At 25.0% G+C, this 26,221-nt stretch overlaps 2 protein-coding genes and 1 long non-coding RNA gene across 4 annotated transcripts; 1 reads left to right on the top strand and 2 right to left on the bottom strand.

The window, feature by feature from the left end:
• Positions 1 to 2,779: 2,779 nt before the first annotated feature.
• LOC146723443 (uncharacterized) lies at positions 2,780 to 15,657 on the bottom strand. 2 transcript variants are annotated; one of them, XR_014924550.1, is made up of 5 exons: positions 15,345 to 15,657; positions 5,655 to 5,751; positions 4,860 to 5,009; positions 4,444 to 4,592; positions 2,780 to 4,273 (listed from the first exon to the last, which is right to left on the bottom strand). It is a non-coding gene; the product is annotated as an uncharacterized LOC146723443 (long non-coding RNA). The 2 variants fall into 2 exon arrangements; XR_014924549.1 differs by lacking the exon at positions 15,345 to 15,657 and having other exon boundaries at positions 5,655 to 5,943.
• Positions 8,220 to 11,558, bottom strand: LOC114945154 (uncharacterized). The gene is made up of 7 exons (XM_029321242.2): positions 11,361 to 11,558; positions 10,947 to 11,085; positions 10,425 to 10,631; positions 9,632 to 9,800; positions 9,248 to 9,449; positions 8,770 to 8,949; positions 8,220 to 8,686 (listed from the first exon to the last, which is right to left on the bottom strand). Exons 2-7 carry the CDS (start codon positions 11,039 to 11,041, stop codon positions 8,526 to 8,528), a joined length of 1,014 nt encoding a protein of 337 aa, XP_029177075.2. The 5' UTR covers positions 11,042 to 11,085; positions 11,361 to 11,558; the 3' UTR covers positions 8,220 to 8,525.
• On the top strand, positions 11,469 to 14,733 carry LOC114930201 (uncharacterized). The gene is made up of 7 exons (XM_085481914.1): positions 11,469 to 11,623; positions 11,905 to 12,043; positions 12,359 to 12,565; positions 13,173 to 13,341; positions 13,525 to 13,726; positions 14,023 to 14,202; positions 14,286 to 14,733. Exons 2-7 carry the CDS (start codon positions 11,949 to 11,951, stop codon positions 14,444 to 14,446), a joined length of 1,014 nt encoding a protein of 337 aa, XP_085338040.1. The 5' UTR covers positions 11,469 to 11,623; positions 11,905 to 11,948; the 3' UTR covers positions 14,447 to 14,733.
• Positions 15,658 to 26,221: the final 10,564 nt, after the last annotated feature.

The following is a 26,221-nucleotide window of genomic DNA, read 5'->3' as shown; positions in this document are numbered from 1 at the left end:
TACCGGTAAACGCCATCGTATTAATTATTTTTCCTCTACTTTTAAGTAGATAATACAAGGTTGTATAAATGAAAGTTTTACCAGATCCACCTGGACCATCAATATAAAAACAGTTATCATTATTGTTACTTGTTGCTATTAAAATAGCATCAACAATTTCTTTTTGTTCTGTATTTAATTGTTCATATTGTCGCATACCTATCGATGTATCTTCTTCAATTTGTTCTTCGTCGTTTATTTCGTGTTCTTCTATTTCTTGTTCAATTTCAGGAAAATTAGCAATATTTGATCCTTCCTTTTGAAGTAAATTAATAATATAATTATAAACTTTCTTTATTCCTATTGTAGGTCCAAATTGTCTTGTATAATCTTCCGACATATCTTTTTTAAACTCATCCCACAACTTTTTTGGATGAACTGGTTGACAATGAATCAAAATTCGTACGAATAAATTACGAAGTCGTCTTGGCATCATCCAAACTTTTGCTTCATTCATTGCACGATACCATTCTTCATCATCTTCTATGAGTCCTAATGCTAAACATGCAGCAGTAAAAGTTTGATGTATCTCGTTATTAACTGTTTTTAATTCTTGAAAACTTGTAGCTCCTTTAACATGTAGTAAAAGTATACGTAAATGAAACAATTCTATTTGAGATGGGCTAACGGAATACATACGACCAATACAATTGAAATATCTTTGACGTTTCACCCAACGATTAATAGTTCTGCCGTTAATTATAACTTTTTTAAATACATAATGAGATGGAATATCACTATATAAATATTGTTTTGCTTCCTCATCTCGAGCATTTAACTGAAAATAATCTAATAACATTGTTACTCGTTCTACAGCAAATCTTATCGCATCATTATTAATATTATCATCTATTATAACATTATGTTCATTTGGTAAATGAACCGGTAAACGAAATATAGCGTGACTTTTTTCTTGCAAAGGTTTGCTTAAGATACGCCAACATGCTTCCACGGGCCCGACATATCGAGCTTCGATAAAATCTTGGATTTCATCATGGTTTATTGTTTTATCTATATTTTCTCCAATAACTACAGATGCAGCATCATGGCCTTTATAAATATATTTATATAAATATTTCACAGATTGTATACTTGATACTATTTCAACATTAATATGACTATTAAATAAAAGTAAGAGCGTTGGATTAAATGGAACAACGTATCGATTATCAACAACATATCGTCTAGGTCTTTCGTACAGCAATCCATTATTTCTTCGACGATATTGTGGATAACCATCTTCATCCATAGTTGTTTCAGGTCGAAATGGTTTTGGAAAATGTTTCGAACATTTATCATTTATCAAACACCAATTTCCACATGGCCCATGAATCATATGTTTCATTACAACATTATGTAAACTTTCATTTTCATTAGGATCAGGAATTTCTGCAGAAATAAATTTATCAACTATTTCAGAATTTGATATCTTACAATTCTGTTTTAATGTAATCAATAAATGTATATGTGGTAATCCACGTTTTTGAAATTCTATTACATAAACGTATGCTAAAACTTCACCAAAAAATTTTTGTCTAACGATAACATCGATTAAATAATTTTTTTTTATATTAAATACCCGAGCACATATATCTGGCCTATCTGCAGGTTGTTGATTTGGAAGTAAATTTTCTTTAATTTCGCGCCAATTTGGATTACAAGTCATAGTAATAAAGATATCCGGTTTTCCATATTTCCGAACAATAGCCATCGCATCTTGATAATGTTGCAACATATTACGCGGTGAACCCACAAATGTCGATGGAAGTATAATCATTTTTCCAATGTGAGCATCGTTATTATTGGCGGTATTTGCTAAATAATCAATTAATCCTTGATAAGTTTCAGCTCGCAATTGTTTTTGATTCTGTTTACAATAATTAATTCGGTCTTTTTCAATTTTTATATAACTATCTACCAGCCATTGCTGAAATAACCGTCTTCCCATAATGAAAACATTAAAATTATCACGTATAGCTATTCGATATTTTACGTATGCAGCTCTACTTACTCGTTTATTACTATCTTTACGTTGTAAATTATCGTGCCAACCTTGACTACCGTATGGGTAATACAATGGATAAATCCATGGTTCTACATTTGGATCCATTGTACTAACTTGTTTTAATGTTTTAGTATTTTTATTATAAATTGTTACATAGGTTTCAGGAATTTCACCATCTGCTGTAGTAGAAAAAACAGCTGCAACTTCATTTATCTTTTGTACATTGTATCGGCCACGATCGATGCCCTTTTTAGTTAAAAATCCTAATTGTAATTCACGTATATTGTTATCAGATGTTTGCTGTTGCATTTGAATTTCTTCATGCATCATTCGATACGATTGTGCAAAAATATTATTTGTACGCATTATATTATCTATTGATTGTAAAATTTCTTTATCAAGATTTGAATTTCGATGTAAACGACATTCTGTCGCTTCATTATTATCTACGATAAAAAGTTGACCATAATTTGGCATTTCGTTAGGTAAAGGATACAATGCAGTATTAATTTGATAATAAATTTGTCCTTGAATTTTAAAACAATAAGGTCCACGTCTTTGCGCACTGAAATCTGATAGGTTTGCATTAAACGATGCGAATGAAAATGTGTTATTGTAACCACGAATACGATTATAAAAATGGTTTGATTTTGGATGATTTCCAGTAAATAATTCATAAAGTTCATATGGAGGTTGAGGTAAAGAATTTAATTCAACAGTCCCATGGCTGCAACAATCGTTAAATGAATTACCTTTATTAGCTATTTTTTCAGAATTAAAATGTTTTGCACCGCAATGATCGCAATATATATTCATTTCTCCTATATAATGTTCTACAATATTTTCTAATTGAATAATATGAGGCATATTAATGTTCGTGTATCCTTTTTTTAAAGCTCGATTTTTTTCATTCCAACTGTTTTGTTTACTTATATTAATTATATTAGTAGACATTGCTTTTGATTTTTCTACTCTATTATCTATTATAATATTTTGTAATGGTACTTTCTGTGAATTAATACAATTTTCAATCCTATTATCATTTATTAATATATTTGATGTGCTAGGTATTGAAAAAATAGCATTGCTATTTAATGGAGTTTCTATATTTAAGTTATAAACATTTCTAGTTAATAAATTCATATTATTTCTAGTTATATTAATACTTTTATTAATATTAAATAATTCTATACCATCATTTATTGCATTTACTTCATTATTATTTTTTATTACATTAATAACATTTGTAATAGTTGATGGATTTGCTTGAGATGTACTTGCTTGAGTGATATCTATTTCATTTACTGAATATATTATTACATTTTTTTTAGATATTTGCTTTCCTTCTCGTCTTTTAGCTTGCTGTTCTGCCCTTTTTTCTCGTTTATTACGTTGATATTCTTCTTCTTCTTCAATTGATCGAACAATTTTTCTTTTAGGCATAATTATTATTTAAATAATTTCAATTAAAAATATATAAAAATAATAATAAATTTTTTTTTATTTTTTTAATTTAATATTTATTTAATTTAATAATTTAATAATTCAATTGAAAATAATTTTAATTCAACAATTTAATAAAAAATAATTTTAATTCAATAATTTAGATCAAAGTCAATTTTAATTCAATGCTAAATATAATTCAAGTTGAAGTCAATTTCAATATAAGTCAAAGTCAATTTTAATCAAAATTAATGCTAATTTCAATTCAAGTCAAAGCCAATTTCAATTCAAGTCAATGCAAATTTCAATTCAAGTCAAAGTCAATTTCAATCAAAGTCAAAGCCAATTTTAATCTAAGTCAAAGCCAATTTCAATCAAAGTCAAAGTCAATTTTAATCCAATTCAAAACAAATTTCAATCCAATTCAAAGCCAATTTCAATTAAAGTCAAAGCCAATTTCAATCCAATTCAAAGTCAATTTTAATCCAAGATGAAGTCAATTTCAATCCAAATTAATGCCAATTTTAATCCAAGTCAACAATTTCAATCCAATTCAAAGCCAATTTCAATCCAAGTCAAGATTAATTTCAATACAAGTCAAGGTCAATTTCAAAAAGTAAAATAAAATCAATTTCAATCAAGTAAAAATCAATTTCAATTTATTCAAATTAAGGTTAATTTTAATTAAATAATTAAATAATTAAATAATTGAATAAATAAAAATAAAATTTAATTTAATATTATGTCTAGCTTATTTTCCATTTAGTTTATGATCCCGTTGAATTGCTAAAAAAGAAAATATTAAATATTAATATAATTATGTTATTAGTAAATTTTTATTGTTTATAATTCAGAAATTAATGCAATCTTAACATTTTTGTAGAAAATCGTATTAGAAAATCTTTTATTAAATATACACATTAATATTAATAAATATTTTTGTAATATATGTATACCTTTCTTTCTATTATTTCTTCTTTTCTTTTTTTTTCTTTTTTTTATATCTTTTTTGCTTTTTATTCCTATTTTTTTGTCGTCTTTTTACTTTGTATTGAATAAAATTTTCTTCTTTCTCTTTCTTTCTTTGTCTTCTTTAATTTTGAAACTTTAAGCATAAAATATATATAAATATATAAACATATACAAAAAAGTAAATTTATTAATACATATAAATATAACTCGTAATATTAAAAGGCTATGGAGCCGTACGCGGATGTTGGACTTTTCGTTGGAATCGACGCACCAACATCCGCGTACGGCTCCATAGCCTTTATATTACGAGTTATATTTAATATTAGGACTCCTAATATAGGAGCCTTAAAAATTTGTATTATTAATATAAATTTAAATGTTTACTTAATTAAATAAATACCTTATTTTTTATCATTTTCTCTTCTTTTCTTCTTCTTTTCTTTCTTATATATTTATATTGTTTCTTTTTTTGTTTTTTAGCGTCTTATTCGCACTTTCAATTAAATAAATTATGTTTTTTTCAATTCTTTGTTTTCTTTAACTTTGAAATCTTAAGCAGAGGATATATAGCATATTTAAACATTGTATAAAAGAATAAAGTAATTACGAAAGAGATAAGGGACTGTAAATATTTGTATCTTATTATTTGTATTTTTTTATTTTGTATTTGTATTTGTATATTTTGGTGCGCAAAACATAAATTTATAAATTAAAATTGTCGCTCTCAATTGAAAAAAAATTATTATAAATACTAAAGCTAATAGTTGTGTGGTTAGAATATTTGTCATCTTAATATAGGTTTAGACACACAATTCAATATACTAACTATCCTCTGCTTTAAAAATCTTACATTATTATATTCTTTGATAAAAATGCAGTTATGATTGTGTATATATGTGTATGTGTGTGTGAATATATTGTAAGAGATATTAAATTAAATGGTTAAAAAAAATAAAAGAATTTATGCTTTATTTTAAAGCAGAGAATAATTGATACATTGAAATGTAATTAATAACTTTTTTATTAATTGAAAGCAGCAATTTTATCTTGTAGATTCGTGTTTTACGCACCAAAATACACAAAATTGTGAAATTTTAATCAAATCGATGAGAAAACCTCTCTCCTTCATAATTACCAAGAGTAACAGATATATGTTTTATTATTTTTATTATATATTGTTATTATATATATATACCTTTTGTTCCTTCTTCTCTTCTTTTCCTCTTTTTGATATATTTTTATATTCTTTCTCTTTCTATCTTTGTTTTTTGATATCTTTTTCTATTTTGAAACTGCATAAAATACATAATACAAAAATATTAGGTTGTTCGGAAAGTTCGTTTCAAGTTTTATATATTTGAGCGCGGTGAAACGGACTTGTGCAAAGTATCGGCGGGTTCTCTAATGATTACTCGAGGATTTTTGTGCACAAGATCTTTAAGAAGCGTTTCATCAATCTTATAAGATCGACCAGAGCAAGCTTGATTTTCTATATTAAAATCGCCAATTTCGACTCTTCGATATCAGTTGCGAATTATGTGAATGACACAGGCACTCTACACATATAAAGAGAACCTGAATGAGATGTTTTCTATATATGTATAGAATGTCTGCGTCATTCAGACAGTTCGCAACTTGTATCGAAGAGTCGAAGTTGGTGATTTTAATATAGAAGATCAAGCTTGCTCTGGTCGATCTCATGAGATTAATGAAACGCTTCTTAAAGATCTCGTGCACAAAAATCCTCGAGAAACCATTAGAGAACTCGCCAACACTTTGCACAAGCTGTTTCCACCGCGCTCAAATTTATATAGAAAATTTGAAGTTAAAATTGTCGCTCTCAATTGGAAAAAAATATTATAAATACTAAAGCTAATAGTTGTGTAGTTAGAATATTTATTATATTAATATAGATTTAGACACACAATTCAACATACCAACTATTCTCTGCTTTAAAAAAACTTACATTATTATTTTCTTTGATAAATATGCAGTTTTATTGTGTGATTATGTGTGTGTGTGTGAACTATATTGTAATATATTGAATTTAATGGTTAAAAAAAAATAATTTATGCTTTTTTTTAGAGTAGAGAATAATTGGTACACTGAAAAGTAATTAATAACTTTTTTATTAATTGAAAGCAGTAATTTTAACTTGTAGATTCGTGTTTTACGCACTATTTATAAAATAATTAAAATGCACAAAATTGCGAAATTTCAATGAAATCGATAAGGAAGCCTCTCTTCTTCATAATTACCAAGAGTAAACAAATATATTTTAAATATTTTCGTTATATATATATATACCTCTTATTCTTTATTGTTCCTTCTTCTCTTCTTTTTTTTCAATATATTTCTATATTTTTCTCTTTCTCTCTTTGTTTTTTAATATCTTCTTACTTTTTCTAATAAAATTTTATACTTATTTTTTTCTTTAATTATATTTTCTTTATAGACATAATATTGTGAAAACTTTTGTGAAATATTATGATATATGTATGAAGTAAGTCATGAACAAGACACACGAGATGACCTTAGAACAAATAAATTTATAGAAAGGAAATAGTATATATTTTTCTAAAAAAAAATTATTCAAAAAATAATTGTACAAAAGAAAAAGTATAGTAATGCCTATTCATCTATATAAATATGCGTTAACTTGGTAGATATGAATAATAGTTCAAAATTTCTTGGTTAAAATAGATAATTGTTTTCATATTTTCGAATAAAGTAGGTATAATTAATCTGAGATCATAAATATAGAAATATTCCTATGTCTATGTCTAAGATCGATTAATAATATATTTCACCAATCATAATCCTTTATTCTTCAGAGAAATGGTTGTGATTGGCCATATTTCAGATAGTTTTAAAACAAAGCGGATCCATTGTTTCAAATAAATGATTTATTTAAACTTATTCAACTAAATATTAGTTGAATTTAAATAATCTTTTTTTCAGTGTGTAATACAATGTATTTTATGAAATAAAATTAAATTTTATGAGAATGTTTTCGTAAACATATTGCATTATTGCATATATTCTTCTAGAGACTATACAGTATGCTGTATCAATTTTTTCCAAACTTTGACATTAACTAAAATATAATTATTTCAATAATGTTGAAAATAGATGTCACCACTCGTTACATAAATAATGATGTTTCAAATATGATGTTATATGTAATACAATGTACTTTATGAAATAAAATTAAATTTTATGTAGAATGTTTTTGTAAGCATATTGCATTATCACAATTGATAGGATTTTAATTAAATAATTAAGCAAATTTATCTATTTATAAAATAATTAAGAGAAAAAGATATAATATCATTTTACTTCAGTACTCTCTAGCCAAAATTTATGATACATTAAACTAATTATTATGTCGAAATAGGCTATCTTTTTGCTTACTCCTGAGTAAATTAAACATAAAAAACAGAGATCGATAATATTAAAAAGAAAAAGAATCCTTCGATTTGCAAAATTTAATTTTTTATTTTACATCTGCATAGAAAGTATGAATGATGATTAATAAACGACTAATCCTGTAGTTTGAAATCTGATTTAAATATAATTATTGTACTCGATATCTCGGCCATATTAAAATTAAATATGAATAATATCTACATTCTTGCAATATATAATAATACAACATATGATATACACAATAATTAAGTACAAAAATATCCTATAAATTGTCGTAATGCAATTTGCTTACGAAAACATTTTACATAAAATTTAATTTTATTTCATAAAATACATTATAATACATAACATCATTTTTGAAAAACCATTACTTATGTAACGAATGGTGACATTTATTTTTAACATCATTGAAATAATTATATTTTACTTAATGTCAAAGTTCGATAAAAAATTGATACTTGATACTATATATAGTTTCTAGAAGAGTATATAAAATAATACTTTCAAAATATTATAACGTTTAAATAACACGAAAGTGAAACTAATTATAACCAAACATTGTGAACGCGTTAAAAAAAAATTTTTTTAAATATTAGAATTATTTTCACATATTATTTAATAAAATGGAAAAGAATCATTATTTTCGAATCATTTTGCGTGGTGGTAATCCTAAATCTTCATTGGATGTTTTTTTTACAATTGGTCTTGTACCCAACAATAATTGTTGAAATGATAACTTTTCCTCTCCTATTTGCTTTATGTCTGTTGAATGATCAATCTCCAAATAAAATACGTCATCTAAATGATAAAATTATAATATTAATGACAGTTATATAGTAATTATATTTTTGGAAATTTTAAAACTTTTTCACATAGCTTACTCATAATTTTTACATATCCTTTCATTTCAATCATTTGCCCCTTGTCAAAGTAGACATCATTATCATAATTTACTATTTGTATCTCCAATTTATACATCTTATCTGTAATGGATCCGCAGCCAATTGTTTTAAAACTATTTAGAAATTTATTAAAATTCGTTTTAATGTATCCACGTATAACTGAAAAAAATTTTATTAAATTTTAGTTTATCACAAGATTCATCTTTAGTTCATCAATATCATTTTTAGTTTATCACTGTATTATAACGAATTGACTTATAGAAAATATTTAAATCTCATAATTATAAAAATCAAACAGTATAAAAATAAGAAATTATGTAAAAAATATGTATATAAAAGATTTATAAAAGCATATAGTTACATATTTATACGTACGTTTGCATACAAATGTTTATCGATATATAAGAAATACCGGATTTTAGTATAAAGTATATTATATACATATAAAAACACTTACTAATGCATGCATTAAGATGTTGAGGTACATCACACAATTCCACTAATTGTGGTTGCACCGCTTGAATGTTTTTTTTTAGGTCAAAATTACCCAACGTATTTATTGTCGTGTTGGATCGAATAATTAGTTCGTATTGAAGTGTCCCTTGGTTGAATTCAGGTATTTTTACCTTTTTAGCCTTAGCACCATCAATATGCACAATCTGCAAAATTAACAAATATTATTAAATTAAATATGTATATTAAATTAATATTATTCTAATACTACTGTTTTATATGTACTTTATTGGAATAAACTTTTTTTTTAAATATTACAACAAAATGATAATAAAAATAATAATTTTAATGTTATAAAAAATAAATTATACAAAAATGTATCGCTTACTCGATTTGGTTGTATATAAAAATTTATACGATCAATTTCTTCGTTCCAGGCAACAACTTGAATGCGATGTTTACTGTTGTTGTTCACCAAAAATTTTAATAATCTATAATGTTGGGATTTACCAACTATCTTCGGACCGTCAATTTCATCGATAAATCCAACAATTTCTCTAAATAAATTTTTTATTAAAATTAGTAATATAATAATATTTTAATTTGTTTTAATTATCAAGCTAAATTTGTTTTAATTATCAAATTAAATATTATGTTCTTTTATTTGTTAATTACAACAAAAGATAATTATTTTTTATTTAAGAAAGAATTAAATATATATATATAATGTGATCACACAACAATTGTTAATAAATAATCGAAAAGAAACTTTGAAGGTCATTGTGACATAAAAATTTTGATATTAAATATGTATATGTGTATCAAAACTATATTAATTTACAAATGAGATATTTTAATTAAATTATTCTAATAACATGCTTTAAAAAACAATACATTATTAACGAAAGCGTACTAAATATCATTTACTGATAATATTTTTCCAATGGTAGATTTGATAATTACATGTTATATAATTTCTGATAATGTAAATTTTAAAAACAATTCATTATATTGTAGTACATTTCGTTATTAAATTTTTCGTTTAAATTAATCTCATAAATATTTTATTAACTGATATGATAATACATTTAAGACATAGAGGTAAAAATTTGATAAATAATTATACAATTAAATAAAAAATTATATTATATTAAGTATAAATTAAAAATATAAAGACTCACACAGTAGAATCTTCGAATTGTATCGATTCCAACATTTCATCCGATGCCAAATATATCGTCTCCAAAACATCATTTTGATTGAGAAAAGTAATTTCCTGTCTATTGACTTCCACATCATTACTTCGATTTGGAGTAAAAGTTTCCTTTTTGTTGCAGGTTTCCGAATGACTTTCTTCGTTTAATGTCTCCTGCTGTATGTTAAGTATTCTGTAAATGAGTAGCGTATATCAATATAATATCGTGATTAATAAAATATATTTTATAAAACTTTTATGTCGCAAGTTACAAGCTCTTCCATTTAAATTATGTAAAAGATTATTATATTGCGAACTTTAAAAAAGAATCGGTAAAATAGAATCTCTTTTATATAAGAAAGCAGTTATAAAAATAATGTAAATTATTACTAAAAAGCTATCAATCGATTTTAACTAACAAAATTAGCTATTCTCTGTAACAATAATTTAAAAATTTATAAATAAAAAATGAAAATATTAATAAAAATAAGTATATTAATAAATTTACTTGTTAAGCGAGGATTCCTTTAAATTAATTTGGGACGAATGTTTATTTCCATTATTTTTTTTTTTATCCTTTTGATGTTGGTTAACTTTTTCCATTTTTTCTTTCTATCTCTTTTTCTTCCTCGTTCCTTTATTTAAAACTAAAACAAAAACGTATACTATAATATATCGCATAAAGTGTAATTTTATGTTAAAAATAGAAATTAAATCGCAAGAGTTTTATAAGAGAGCAATATTAATATCGAACAAAATTTAAAAAAAAAAATTTTTTTAAATTTAAAATTTAAAAAATTTTAACAAAATTATAATTTAAATTTTAAAAAATAATTAAGTAATGTAATAATTATTAAATTTGTTTATAATGTATAATAATTTATAAAATAATTATTAAAAATATATCAATAATTTAGCTCACCTCTTCGAACCTCCTGTAGAATTGAGAAGATATGTTGCTATGTATAAAGAGTAACATATTTTGTTTTATCGTTGCTATAGAAAATTCGATGACGTTAAAGTTGTGTTCTAAAATGTGACGTGAATTATAGATTTTCAATATTAATAGTGATTTTAGAACACAACTTTAACGTCATCGAATTTTCTATAGCAACGATAAAACAAAATATGTTACTCTTTATACATAGCAACATATCTTCTCAAATCTACAGGAGGTTCGAAGAAGTGAGCTAACTTATTGATATATTTTTAATAATTATTTTATAAATTATTATACATTATAAATACATTTAATAATTATTACATTACTTAATTATTTTTTAAATTTTAATTTATAATTTTGTTAAAATTTTTTAAATATATATTTTAAATTTAAAAAAAATTTTTTTTTTAAATTTTGTTCGATATTGATATTGCTCTCTTATAAAACTCTTGCGATTTAATTTCTATTTTTAACATAAAATTACACTTTATGCGATATATTATAGTATACGTTTTTGTTTTAGTTTTAAATAAAGGAACGAGGAAGAAAAAGAGATAAAAAGAAAAAATGGAAAAAGTTAACCAACATCAAAAGGATAAGAAAAAAAATAATGGAAATAAACATTCGTCCCAAATTAATTTAAAGGAATCCTCGCTTAACAAGTAAATTTATTAATATACTTATTTTTATTAATATTTTCATTTTTTATTTATAAATTTTTAAATTATTGTTACAGAGAATAGCTAATTTTGTTAGTTAAAATCGATTGATAGCTTTTTAGTAATAATTTACATTATTTTTATAACTGCTTTCTTATATAAAAGAGATTCTATTTTACCGATTCTTTTTTAAAGTTCGCAATATAATAATCTTTTACATAATTTAAATGGAAGAGCTTGTAACTTGCGACATAAAAGTTTTATAAAATATATTTTATTAATCACGATATTATATTGATATACGCTACTCATTTACAGAATACTTAACATACAGCAGGAGACATTAAACGAAGAAAGTCATTCGGAAACCTGCAACAAAAAGAAAACTTTTACTCCAAATCGAAGTAATGATGTGGAAGTCAATAGACAGGAAATTACTTTTCTCAATCAAAATGATGTTTTGGAGACGATATATTTGGCATCGGATGAAATGTTGGAATCGATACAATTCGAAGATTCTACTGTGTGAGTCTTTATATTTTTAATTTATACTTAATATAATATAATTTTTTATTTAATTGTATAATTATTATGCAAATTTTTACCTCTATGTCTTAAATGTATTATCATATCAGTTAATAAAATATTTTTAAGATTAATTTAAACGAAAAATTTAATAACGAAATATACTACAATATAATGAATTGTTTTTAAAATTTACATTATCAGAAATTATATAACATGTAATTATCAAATCTACCATTGGAAAAATATTATCAATAAATGATATTTAGTACGCTTTCGTTAATAATGTATTGTTTTTTAAAGCATGTTATTAGAATAATTTAATTAAAATATCTCATTTGTAAATTAATATAGTTTTGATACACATATACATATTTAATATCAAAATTTTTATGTCACAATAACCTTCAAAGTTTCTTTTCGACTATTTATTAACAATTGTTGTGATCACATTATGTATATATATTTAATTCTTTCTTAAATAAAAAATAATTATCTTTTGTTGTAATTAACAAATAAAAGAACATAATATTTAATATTTTAGCTTGATAATTAAAACAAATTAAAATATTATTATATTACTAATTTTAATAAAAAATTTATTTAGAGAAATTGTTGGATTTATCGATGAAATTGACGGTCCGAAGATAGTTGGTAAATCCCAACATTATAGATTGTTAAAATTTTTGGTGAACAACAACAGTAAACATCGCATTCAAGTTGTTGCCTGGAACGAAGAAATTGATCGTATAAATTTTTATATACAACCAAATCGAGTAAGCGATACATTTTTGTATAATTTATTTTTTATAACATTAAAATTATTATTTTTATTATCATTTTGTTGTAATATTTAAAAAAAAAAGTTTATTCCAATAAAGTACATATAAAACAGTAGTATTAGAATAATATTAATTTAATATACATATTTAATTTAATAATATTTGTTAATTTTGCAGATTGTGCATATTGATGGTGCTAAGGCTAAAAAGGTAAAAATACCTGAATTCAACCAAGGGACACTTCAATACGAACTAATTATTCGATCCAACACGACAATAAATACGTTGGGTAATTTTGACCTAAAAAAAAACATTCAAGCGATGCAACCACAATTAGTGGAATTGTGTGATGTACCTCAATATCTTAATGCATGCATTAGTAAGTGTTTATATGTATATAATATACTTTATACTAAAATCCGGTATTTCTTATATATCGATAAACATTTGTATGCAAACGTACGTATAAATATGTAACTATATGCTTTTATAAATCTTTTATATACATATTTTTTACATAATTTCTTATTTTTATACTATTTGATTTTTATAATTATGAGATTTAAATATTTTCTATAAGTTAATTCGTTATAATACAGTGATAAACTAAAAATGATACTGATGAACTAAAGATGAATCTTGTGATAAACTAAAAATTAATAAAATTTTTTTCAGTTATACGTGGATACATTAAAACGAATTTTAATAAATTTCTAAATAGTTTTAAAACAATTGGCTGCGGATCCATTACAGATAAGACGTATAAATTGGAGATACAAATAGTAAATTATGATAATGATGTCTACTTTGACAAGGGGCAAATGATTGAAATGAAAGGATATGTAAAAATTATGAGTAAGCTATGTGAAAAAGTTTTAAAATTTCCAAAAATATAATTACTATATAACTGTCATTAATATTATAATTTTATCATTTAGATGACATATTTTATTTGGAGATTGATCATTCAACAGACATAAAGCAAATAGGAGAGGAAAAGTTATCATTTCAACAATTATTGTTGGGTACAAGACCAATTGTAAAAAAAACATCCAATGAAGATTTAGGATTACCACCACGCAAAATGATTCGAAAATAATGATTCTTTTCCATTTTATTAAATAATATGTGAAAATAATTCTAATATTTAAAAAAATTTTTTTTTAACGCGTTCACAATGTTTGGTTATAATTAGTTTCACTTTCGTGTTATTTAAACGTTATAATATTTTGAAAGTATTATTTTATATACTCTTCTAGAAACTATATATAATATCAAGTATCAATTTTTTATCGAACTTTGACATTAAGTAAAATATAATTATTTCAATGATGTTAAAAATAAATGTCACCATTCGTTACATAAGTAATGGTTTTTCAAAAATGATGTTATGTATTATAATGTATTTTATGAAATAAAATTAAATTTTATGTAAAATGTTTTCGTAAGCAAATTGCATTACGACAATTTATAGGATATTTTTGTACTTAATTATTGTGTATATCATATGTTGTATTATTATATATTGCAAGAATGTAGATATTATTCATATTTAATTTTAATACGGCCGAGATATCGAGTACAATAATTATATTTAAATCAGAATTCAAACTACAGGATTAGTCGTTTATTAATCATCATTCATACTTTCTATGCAGATGTAAAATAAAAATAATTTTTCAAATCGAAGGCTTCTTTTTCTTTTTAATATTATCGATCTCTGTTTTTTATGTTTAATTTACTCAGGAGTAAGCAAAAAGATAGCCTATTTCGACATAATAATTAGTTTAATGTATCATAAATTTCGGCTACAGAGTACTGAAGTAAAATGATATTATATCTTTTTCTCTTAATTATTTTATAAATAGATAAATTTGCTTAATTATTTAATTAGAATCCTATAAATTGTGATAAAAAAAATAAAAAAAAAAAAATTAAGATTTATTTGTATTAAATATAATAAAAAGATCTGTATATATATTTATATATATACTTACTTTTTTTCATTCGTCGATCACTGCTTCATCTTATTTATGCCTTCTTTTTTATAAATATATTATTTTCTACTAAATCTTGCGTGACACGACACAAGCTCTTAAGAAATATTATATAACACATACCGAGATCACTACACATTTAACCTTTATTATCACGATACGAACTGTCATTATTATAATAACCGCGATCAAGTTCGCCCCGTACCTCGAATCGACCACCAATCACGTATACGCGGAAAAACGGCAACAAGACTTTCGACTCCAAACACGCACTTCACGGGTACACATGACTTTTTTTATAGTAGATTTTTTATTATGGATAGATATGGATGGATGGAAAGGATTCCACTATATATATTTTATCATAAAGGCTGCCCAACCAAAGTTGTTTTAATTTGTTGCTATGACATTGTTTGATCAATATTATTAGGATGAAAACCAGTTTTACTTTAGCTTGTGTTATGACAGTTACTTGGATTCTTATAGGTTTTATAAGAATAAAATAATCATAATATTAATTTTACGATTACATATAATTACAATATTAAGATATATTCAATACAAAACAATAAATTATGGCAGATAAAAACGTGAAATATCGTAAGATGCATATATCTACTATAAAAAAAAGTCATGTTTACCCGTGAAGTGAGCGTGTATCGCTTTTATTGTTGCCTCTTTTCCGCGTATATGATTGACGGTCGATGCTTTCGTGAGAGAAAAGTGTGAATGCAATTGCTGAAAGTTCGGTAACAGTTCGATGACATCCCGTGAGACATCGTTAATGGGGTTAATGAATAGGACAAAAGTTAAGAAAGGTAATATATATATATATATATATATATATATATATATATATATATATGTATATATATGTAATATAATATACACATTTAAAATATGATATATATAATATACACATATATAATATTAAATAATATATGATATGTATAATATTAATAACACAGAGAAAAAAATAGAGAAGAAAAAGAGAGGAACCTAAAAATTATAGACATCGAAGAATTGGAAAAAAGGAGATTAAAAAAGAGGAAATTAGAAAGAGAGGTGAAGCTTTATTATAGTATAAGAGGTGTAATTTTTCCAAATTTTAGGACGGTACTCAATGTACGAATCATTATATGTTCGGTATTGACATGTCATATTACAATATTGTTTATTATTCACCTGAGTACTATTTAAAGGACGTATTCCCATATTTTGAAGCCAACTGTTTCATATTTTTATAAATTTCAGTCATTTAAAGCGATAATTAAATTATAAAATATTAGGATACAATGTACAAATCATTATGTTAGATATTGACACGTCATATTTCAATATTTTTTTTATCAATCTGAGGACCAATTTCAATGACGTATTCCAATATTTTGAAACCCGATCTTTCATTTTTTAATTAGTTTCAGTCATTTAAATCTATAATTAATTTTTCAAAATTTTAGGACCCTTTATAAGAATCATTATGTTGGGTATTGACACGTCATATTTTAATATTTCTTATTATCGAACTGAGGCCTATTTAAAAAACGTATTCCCATATTTTGAGGCCCGTTCTTTCATTTATTAAATTAATTTTAGTCATATAAAGTGATGATTAATTTTTCCAAATTATAGAACCTAGTATATGAATCATTATTGATACAACATATTTAAATATTTTATATTCAATCTGAGGACCATTTAAAGGACGTATAACCATATTTTAAAGCCCGTTTTTTCATTTTTTTTTTTAATTAGTTTTATTCGTTTAAAATGATAATTTAAGATTAAAATAATAATTTAAAAAAATTGAAATGATAATTAAAATTAAATTATGTATTCCCAGAAAATTACTGCAAGTGACTTCTCTTTTTTTTAATTAATTAATATTAAATACTAGTATTAGGAAAAATAAATCTAATTTGTGGAAAAATAATATTATAATATTAGGAAACATAATACTGATCTTAGGAAAAACAAAACAAATGTTATGAAAAATAAAATTAATATCAGAAAAAATAATACTAACATTAGGAAAAATGTAATTTTGGCAAGTTCTAAAGTATTAAAAATTAATATAAAACTGAGAAATCCCTATAAGCACATGATATTATTTCATATTTAAGCAATATTCTAGGCGTATTTTTAGAATATTTAATATTCTAAGAATACGTCTAGAATATTAAATAATATCATGTGCTTATAGGAATGGCGCGCGCTACGCGCGCGCCTTTGTTTTTAATTTTAATTTTTCAAAAAATGTTTGTTGTTACTCTAACTTCCATAAATTTTAATATATTGAAATACATTTTTTTATTAATAGACTATTTATTATAAGATTGGTTTTGAATTTGGCAATAATCGATGAAAAGGTTCACTTTTTATAAAATTTCGAATATCTTGACAAAAGTCTGTAGTTGTTTTAACTTTTGTAAATTCTAAAATATTAACACAAATACTTTTATATAAATAGTCTATCGAGGAAAGCGCGCGCGTTAGTTCGGTAATAGTTCGATGACATCTCGTGACACATCGTGAAAGGGATTAATGAATAGGACAAATGTTAAGAAATGAGAGGTAATATATGTAATATATATGTAATATATATATATATATATATATATTTATATTATATGTTATTGAATATTATATATGTGCATTTTATATATATCATATGTTATGTGTATATTATATATAGTATAGTATATATATATATATATATATAATATACACATAAAATATGATATATATAAAATGCACATATAATATTCAATAACATATACTATATATAATATTAATAACAGAGAGAAAGAAATAGAGAAAAAGAGAGAGAGAGAGAGAGAGAGAGAGAGAAGAGGAAGAAAGGAAACCTACAAATTATAGATATCGAAGAATTAGAAAAAAAGGAAATTAAGAAAGAGGAAATGAGAAAGGAAGGTGAAGCTTTATATAATAGCTGTAATTTTTCCAAATTTTAGGACCCAATGAACGAATCATTATGTTAAATATTAACACGTTATTTTGCAATATATTTTATTATCAAACTGAGGACCATTTCAAAAACATATTCTCATATTTTGAAGCACGCGCTTTCATTTTTTAATTAATTTCAGTCATTTAAGGTGATAATTAGTTTTTATAAATTTTAAGACACAATGTACGAATCATCATGTTAGGTATTGACACGTCATATTTCAATATTTTTTTTATCAATTTGAGGACCATTTCAAAAACATATTCTCATATTTTGAAACCCTCTCTCTCATTTTTTAATTTGTTCATTTCAAGCGTTATTTAATTTAAGGATTCAATGCACATATTATTATGTTAGGTATTGACATTTAATTTTGCAGTATTTTTTATTATCAAACTGAGAACCATTTAAACGACCTATTCCCATATTTTGAAGCCAGCTTTTTCATTTTTTAATTAGTTTCGGTCATTTAAAGCAATAATTAATTTTCCCAAAAGGATCCAATGTACGAATCATTATATGTTTGGTATTGACATGTCATATTTCAATATTGTTTATTATTCAACTGAGTACTATTTAAAGGACGTATTCCCATATTTTGAAGCCAGTTCTGCCATTTTTTATAAGTTTCAGTCATTTAAAGGAATAATTAAATTATAAAATTTTAGGATACAATGTACGAATCATTATGTTAAGTATTGACACGTCATCTTTCAATATTTTTTTTAAATTATAAAATTTTAGGATACAATGTACGAATCATTATGTTAGGTATTGACACGTCATTTTTCAATATTTTTTTGTCAATCTGAGGACCACTTTGACGACATATTCCAATATTTTGAAACCCGATCTTTTATTTTTTAATTAGTTTCAGTCATTTAAATCTATAATTAATTTTTTCAAATTTTAGGACTCAATGTATAAATCAAAATGTTAAGTATCGACACGTTATATTTCTATATTTTATTATCAATCTGCGGACCATTTCAAGGACGTATTCCCATATTTTGAAACCCGCTCTTTCATTTATTAATTAGTTTCAGTCATTTAAAGCAATAATTAATTTTTTCCAACTTTTATGACTCAATATGTACGAATCAATATGTCAGGTATATTGACACGTCATTACTCAATGTTTTTTATTATCAAAGTGAGGACAATTTCAAGGACGTATTCCAATATTCTGAAGCCCGCTCTTTCATTTTTTAATTAATTTTAGTTATTTAAAGCGATGATTAATTTTTCCACATTATAGCACTGTATATGAATCATTATGTTAGGTATTGATACGACATATTTTTTATTTTATATTATGAATCTGAGGACTATTTAAAGGACGTATAACCATATTTTAAAGCCCGCTTTTTCATTTTTTAATTAGTTTTATTCATTTGAAACGATAATTAAGATTAAAATGTAAATTTAAAGTGTAAGACAGGCAATAAGAGCCAAATCGCGGATGACAGTGCGTTATCCCAACAAAACTAAAATTTTTTTCGTTAGAATTAAATACCTGTGCACAAGGCACCAAATTTTACTTGGTCACGGCCAAGATTTAAAATTGGAATAATCTCTACAAGAGATTTAATTCCATACATTCTCTCTTCCCCCCCCCCCCTAAGGAAATAAATGCGAGAGAAAAATATACATCCAAAAGTCGCTGAATCGAGAATCGAACCCGAGACCTTTCGCTTGCCGGGCAATTGCTCTTCCAACTGAGCTATTCAGATCCTTTCGATTCTATACTTTTTTTTGCTATATATATAATAGTGTTGGTAAAAAACGCCTTTAAGCCAGCGTATATAAATTAAGAGTTTAACAAGACTCTGTAATATAAATATAAATTTAAATTTAGAGGGGAAGAGGGGATGTATGGAATCAAATCTTTTGTAAAGATTACTCCAATTTTAAATCTTGGCCGTGACCAAGTAAAATTTGGTGCCTTGTGCACAGGTATTTAATTCTAACAAAAAAATTTTAGTTTCGTTGGGATAACGCACTGTTAAAATTGGAATAATCTCTACAAGAGATTTAATTCCATACATCCTCTCTTCCCCCCTAGGGAAATAAATGCGAGAGAAAAAATATAGATCCGAAAGTCGCTGAATCGGGAATCGAACCGCGATTTGGCTCTTATTGCCTGTTTTACACTTTAAATTTATATTTATATTACAGAGCCTTGTTAAACTCTTAATTTAAGATTAAAATAATAATTTTAAAAAATTGAAATGTAAATTAAAATTAAATTACGTATTCTCAGAGAAGTACTGCAGTGACTTCTCTTTTTTATAATTAATTTATATTAAATACTAATATTAGGAAAAATAATTATAACCTGTGGAAAAATAATACTGATCTTAGGAAAAACAAAACAAATGTTATGAAAAATAAAATTAATGTCAGAAAATATAATACTAATATATTAGGAAAAATGTATTTTTGGCAAGTTCTAAAGTATTAAAGTTCTAAAGTATTAAAAGTTAATATAAAATTGAGAATTGGCGCGCACGTAGCACGCGGTTTTGTTTTAAATTTTAACGCAATTTTAATTTTTCAAAAAATGTTTGTTGTTACTCTAACTTCCATAAATTTTAATATATTGAAATACATTTTTTTATATGAATAGAATATTATAAGATTGGTTTTGAATTTGGCAATAATCGATAAAAAGGTTTATTTTTTTATAAAATTTTGAATATCTTGACAAAAGTCTGTAGTTGTTTTAACTTTTGTAAATTCTAAGATATTAACATAAATACTTTTATATAAATAGTCTATCGAGAAAAGCGCGCGCGTTAGCGCGCACTGCGTGCTAGTTCCATTTCTAAAAAAGGCATATTAAGTCGATTCTCGAAAGTCTCAAATGTATTGTTGCCCCTTGTCCGCGATGCTGATTGATTCCGTCACAGCGTTTACTTCGTGAGCGGCTGTCATTGCATATTTTGACAGTTGTTTATGTATCGAGGAGTTATAGTGTAGTAACAGTATATAATATATAGGTATTAAAGAATTTGGTGTATTTAATATCTGTTAGTTAAAATCTGATAAATAAGTGTTTATTAATTCTGTGATTGAGTGGTTTCGATTATAGTTTCTCAGTTTCTTAGAAAAGGAAATAAAAATGCGGTAAATTAAAATTATGTATATATAGAAATTCAATTACTTTAGATTTAAATTATGTACATATTTTCATTATAAGATATAATACCGAATTTGAAATCAATATTTACTAATATTACAGATGTATTATCTATGTTAAATATAACAACAAAGGAAATCTATAACTATAATACTGACAACAAGATTTTGAAGAAAATGATTGAAAATTTAAATAATAATATAAAATAATAAATGATACAAATACACACACAAAATCGCTATGTACGATTAATTAACAATAATATTAATACTGAAGACAGTTATATTCCAAAAGAATTTAAGTTTACAAAACGCTTGATACTAATTTAACGAAACTTGTGGAAAGAGATAGAAAGTACAATTCTGGAGTTCAGTCATCATGTCAAATTGATCTTTCTTTCGAGAGTAATAAGGAAAATGATAGCTTCGTAAATTTAGAAAATAAGTTGGATATCACTAGATTTCGTATTATATGCAACTTGCATATTTTTTATTTTTGCATATTCTACAAGAACATTAATAATGTGAATAAATTATAACTTTTTAAATTAATAAACATTAATTATCAATTAAAATTTCTATTCGCTCGTGTATTGTATAAAACAACAAATGTATTCAAAAAGGCCAACTTATCGAGCAATATTTAAGATGTATCCAATTAAAATTTATTCCATAAACAATATATTGAAGTTACAAAAAAATCTTCCATAAATGTTTCAACCACACGCGGTCTTCCTCAGTATAACAGTGTTACGTAATTTATAATTTATGTGTTACGTGTTACGTAATTTATTCTTACAAAAAAATAGATCATAATATTCTTAAAATTACTAATAGTCCGTTAATTCGAGTCAAGAATTTATAAAAAATTTATGCGTGTTACAATTTGTCATATTTAATTTATAAAAGTATTCGTCGTAATGTGATCTTACGATGTTAGTCGGATCTCGTAAATTATTTCTTCGTTTTTAAGCGAGAAATTCTTAATATCCATAGGCGCTGTGATTAACAAATAAATAACGATTAACGCATGTCTACTAATAGATAAAAGTCCTTACATAAATTTATTATGCTTACTTTGTGTCACTTCTTCTCACAGTTTTAACACAGTTTTTTTAAAAAAATTAAAATTATTATAAAAAGATAAAACCAACAGTCTAACAAGACACCTCATTTTGAACTATATTTAATCGCAAATTATGTGTGTTTATATATGATCGGATAGATGTGGCCTAAACTGTTGATGTCCTATTTGTCTTATTATTATTTTATTTTTGCTAATTTGTCTAAAATATCATAATAGGACTCGCTAAGAAGCTCAAGTGTCTTTATTTAAATTTAATCCATTTTTTTGTTCTTTAATGTGTAACATCTCTGAGATGAGTCTTTTATGATAATTAATTTCCTTGTCCATAATCAATATATTATCCCAATTGAATGTATGGTGTTTTTTCTTTAATATGTTCAGAAATTACCCAGTGTCTCATCGAATCCAACTTAATATTATTTTGTGTTCTTTCAATCTCGTCTGTAATTGTCTCTTCGTTTGGCCCACATAAGATGCATTACAATTATTGCAATTAATCTTGTAAACTACATTGGAATTACAAGGATGTTTAATTTTATCTTTTTGTGTTTTAATAATTTATCAAGTTTATTAAGGCATCTATATCCTACTAAAAATTCTGTATTTTTTATCGAGAAGACAATCATTTCAGAGATCCTATTTATACATAGAATAACAAATAATTTTTTAGTTTCTAATTCTTTTATTGTATTTTCTGTTCTTTCTATGTTTGTTTGTCTTTCCGTAATGCTTTTTTTAGCAATGAGGTATCTTATTCAATGATTGATTTTGTTAAAAATAAGATCCAGGGGGTAACTGTTGCTTATAAGTATGTTAATAACTATCTCTAAGTTTTTATTAAAAAATTGTGGTGTGATAATAGCAAACATCTATCTAATAAGTTATAAATTATTCCAATTTTGTGACATTGTGGATGATTAGAAAAAATGGTAGAGTTCTTCCTGAGAAGGTTTCTTTTGGTACTAATCTATATATATTGTATTGTTCATAATTTTTATTGATAAATCTAATAAATTCAAGCTGCGGTTAATCTCCTGTTTTACTGTAAATTTTAGTCTGTCAGAATAATTGTTAAAGTTACTAACTATCCGACTCATATTGGTCGTAGAAGTGGTCAGTATTATATCGTCTACGTAACGGAAATAAAACGTGCATTTTAAATTTACCGACTTAAAAACCGTGTCCTCCAGATCCTGCATGACCAAATCAGCTATGATTGGTGATAATGAAGATCCCATCGGAGTCCCAAAAGTCTGTTTATAAACTGTGTCATTAAATGTAAAATAAGTGGATGTCAAAATGAATTTTATACCTAGTATAAACTCACTTTTTGGTATTCTAGTATTTTTTTTCAATATGTTCTCATTATCATTAATACTACAAGATCTAGAGGTACGTTCGTGAATAAAAAACGACATCTAAAGAGAACATCGTATCGTTATCATCAATCTTTTTTCCAGATAACATGCTGTACAAATCAAAACTGTTATTAATATAACTTTTAGCTTTAGGGAAGCTCATTCGTAGAATATTTTGCAAAAAAAAAAGCTAACGAGTATAAAGCCGTGTCTACCGAAGAAACTATGATTCTGAATGGATAGTTTACTTTATGGATTTTAGGTAATCCGTACGCTTTTGGTAGGAGAGAATCGCTAGAGCGTAATTTAAAAATTCATTTTTAGAGATATACTCTTCTTTTAGCCATTTCTTCGGGAAGCGTTATTTTTATTTTAATTCGTCGAAATTTTATTATGTACATAATTTTAATTCTATTTTCACTATGTACATAATTATAATTCGCCGAATTTCCGTAATGTACATAATTTTAATTCACAGAATTTTTATTATATACAAAATTTTAATTTTCTTATTTCTATTATGTACACCATTTTTATTCGTAAATTTCTATTATGTTTATAATTTTAATTTGTCGACTTCTATTATGTACATATTTTTATTTCCGAATTTTTATTACGTACATAATTTTAATTTCCAAATTTCTATTATGTACATAATTTTAATTTATTAAATTTTTATAATTTTAATTTGTTGTACTTCTTTTATGTAAATAATTTTAATTTGCTGAATTTTTATATGTACATAATTTTATTCTTGAATTTTCATTGTGTACCTAATTTAATTCTTAAATTTTCATTATGTTTTAAATTTTTATTCGTAGAATTTTTACTATGTACAATACATAAGTATTCTTGAATTTCTATTATGCGTTATAATTTCAATTCATCAAATTTTTATTGTGTACATAAATTTAACTGGCCGAATTTCTATTAGGTACAGTTTCAGTTATTTACATAATAGAAATACGGCAAATTAAAATTATGTGCATAATAGAAATTCAAAAATTAAAATTATAAACATAATAGAAAATAAAAAATTAAAATTATGTATATAAAACAATACGACGAATTAAAATTATGTTATAATAGAAATTCAGCAAATTAAAATTATGTATATGTACCGACCGGCAGAAATGGTGTCCGGCGTCAGATTTCAATGTGTGTAGTCGTGTATAACAGCAAAACTCTGTGTTTTTTAAATGGCGTTCCCCCCAAAAATTAACATTAGTAGATTTCTACGTTGAAAAAGAAATCATTTTTTATTTGAAATTTTTTCTAACTATCATTAGTTTCCGAGCTAGAACCATTCAAAATTGCGAAATGCCAGACTCCCTTTCTAATTGACGTTGACTTATGTGCGGATTTACGTAAACAGCAGCAAGAATATTCATTTACTGTCCTCATTTACACCTGACTTGACTCTATTACGCGTTCTTGTAATTACGGATCCAGTATTTCGGACTCGCTTCTCTAATCGATGAAAAGCCATATGACAGTTTTCAATGCCATAACGTTGTCGGAAGACATTACTTGCTTCGCGATAATTGTTTTGGCATTCACCGAGAACCAACAGCATATTAACTTCTGTATCAAACCGTGCCATGTCTTCTGCTGAGTGCTCACACTTCAATACTAGAGCAATTTTCCACATTCCTATCGACCTTATGTGAAATTGTTTACATCCGACCGTTGTGTGTACATACGCTCAAACGCGCCCTAACAATTTTCAATGATTTTAGCTCGAAAACTAATGATAGTAAGAAAAAAATTTGCGAATAAAAATAATTTCTTATTCAACGTAGAATCTACTAATGTTAATTTTTTGGGGGAATGCCATTGAAGCGCGCGCTTTGTTTTGTTCTAGTCCCTTTCTAAAAAAGGTATGTTAACTGTGTGAATTCAATTTGTATCGAAGTTTTGAAGCCTCTTTTCCGCGACGCTGATTGGTTGTCTCGAAATTTGTTTCGCGGCTTGAATCACAACTAAGATTGTTTGACAGTTATAGTTTGCAGTTAATCATTTAGAATAACATAAAGAAGATAAAAGATAGAAATAAAAGAGATATAAGAGAAAGACAAGATTCCCTTTCTAAAAAAAACATGTTATTTATCTCGAATGTATCGAAAAATTGTTGCCTTTAAGCCGATTGATTCCGTCACAGCGTTTTTCTTCGTGAGCGGCTGTCATTGCATATTTGACAGTTGTATGTATCGAGGGGTTAGTGTAGTGATAGTAATGTATATTAAAGGATTTGGTGTATATAATAGTTAAAATCTGATAAATAAGTGTTTATTAATTTTATGATTGAGTGGTTTCGACT

The sequence above is a fragment of the Nylanderia fulva genome, unplaced genomic scaffold, assembly GCF_048542155.1.
Source record: "Nylanderia fulva isolate GAGA-0341 unplaced genomic scaffold, ASM4854215v1 Scaffold199, whole genome shotgun sequence".
Classification (NCBI taxonomy): domain Eukaryota; kingdom Metazoa; phylum Arthropoda; class Insecta; order Hymenoptera; family Formicidae; genus Nylanderia; species Nylanderia fulva.
The sequence above is the reverse complement of the archived record's forward strand: the minus strand, read 5'-3'. Positions and strand labels throughout refer to the sequence as shown.

What these genes read in the sequence shown, in the direction of transcription:
- LOC114945154 (XM_029321242.2), bottom strand. Translation starts at nt 11,041, where the DNA reads ATGGAAAAAGTTAACCAACATCAAAAGGATAAAAAAAAAAATAATGGA. An exon ending in CAATTCGAAGATTCTACTGT is followed by an intron (nt 9,801 to 10,424) that starts GTGAGTCTTTAT and finishes AAATTTATTTAG; the next exon opens with AGAAATTGTTGGATTTATCG. An exon ending in ACATCTTAATGCATGCATTA is followed by an intron (nt 8,950 to 9,247) that starts GTAAGTGTTTTT and finishes AATTTTTTTCAG; the next exon opens with TTATACGTGGATACATTAAA.
- LOC114930201 (XM_085481914.1), top strand. Translation starts at nt 11,949, where the DNA reads ATGGAAAAAGTTAACCAACATCAAAAGGATAAGAAAAAAAATAATGGA. An exon ending in AAGGAATCCTCGCTTAACAA is followed by an intron (nt 12,044 to 12,358) that starts GTAAATTTATTA and finishes ACTCATTTACAG; the next exon opens with AATACTTAACATACAGCAGG. An exon ending in TTTATATACAACCAAATCGA is followed by an intron (nt 13,342 to 13,524) that starts GTAAGCGATACA and finishes TTAATTTTGCAG; the next exon opens with ATTGTGCATATTGATGGTGC.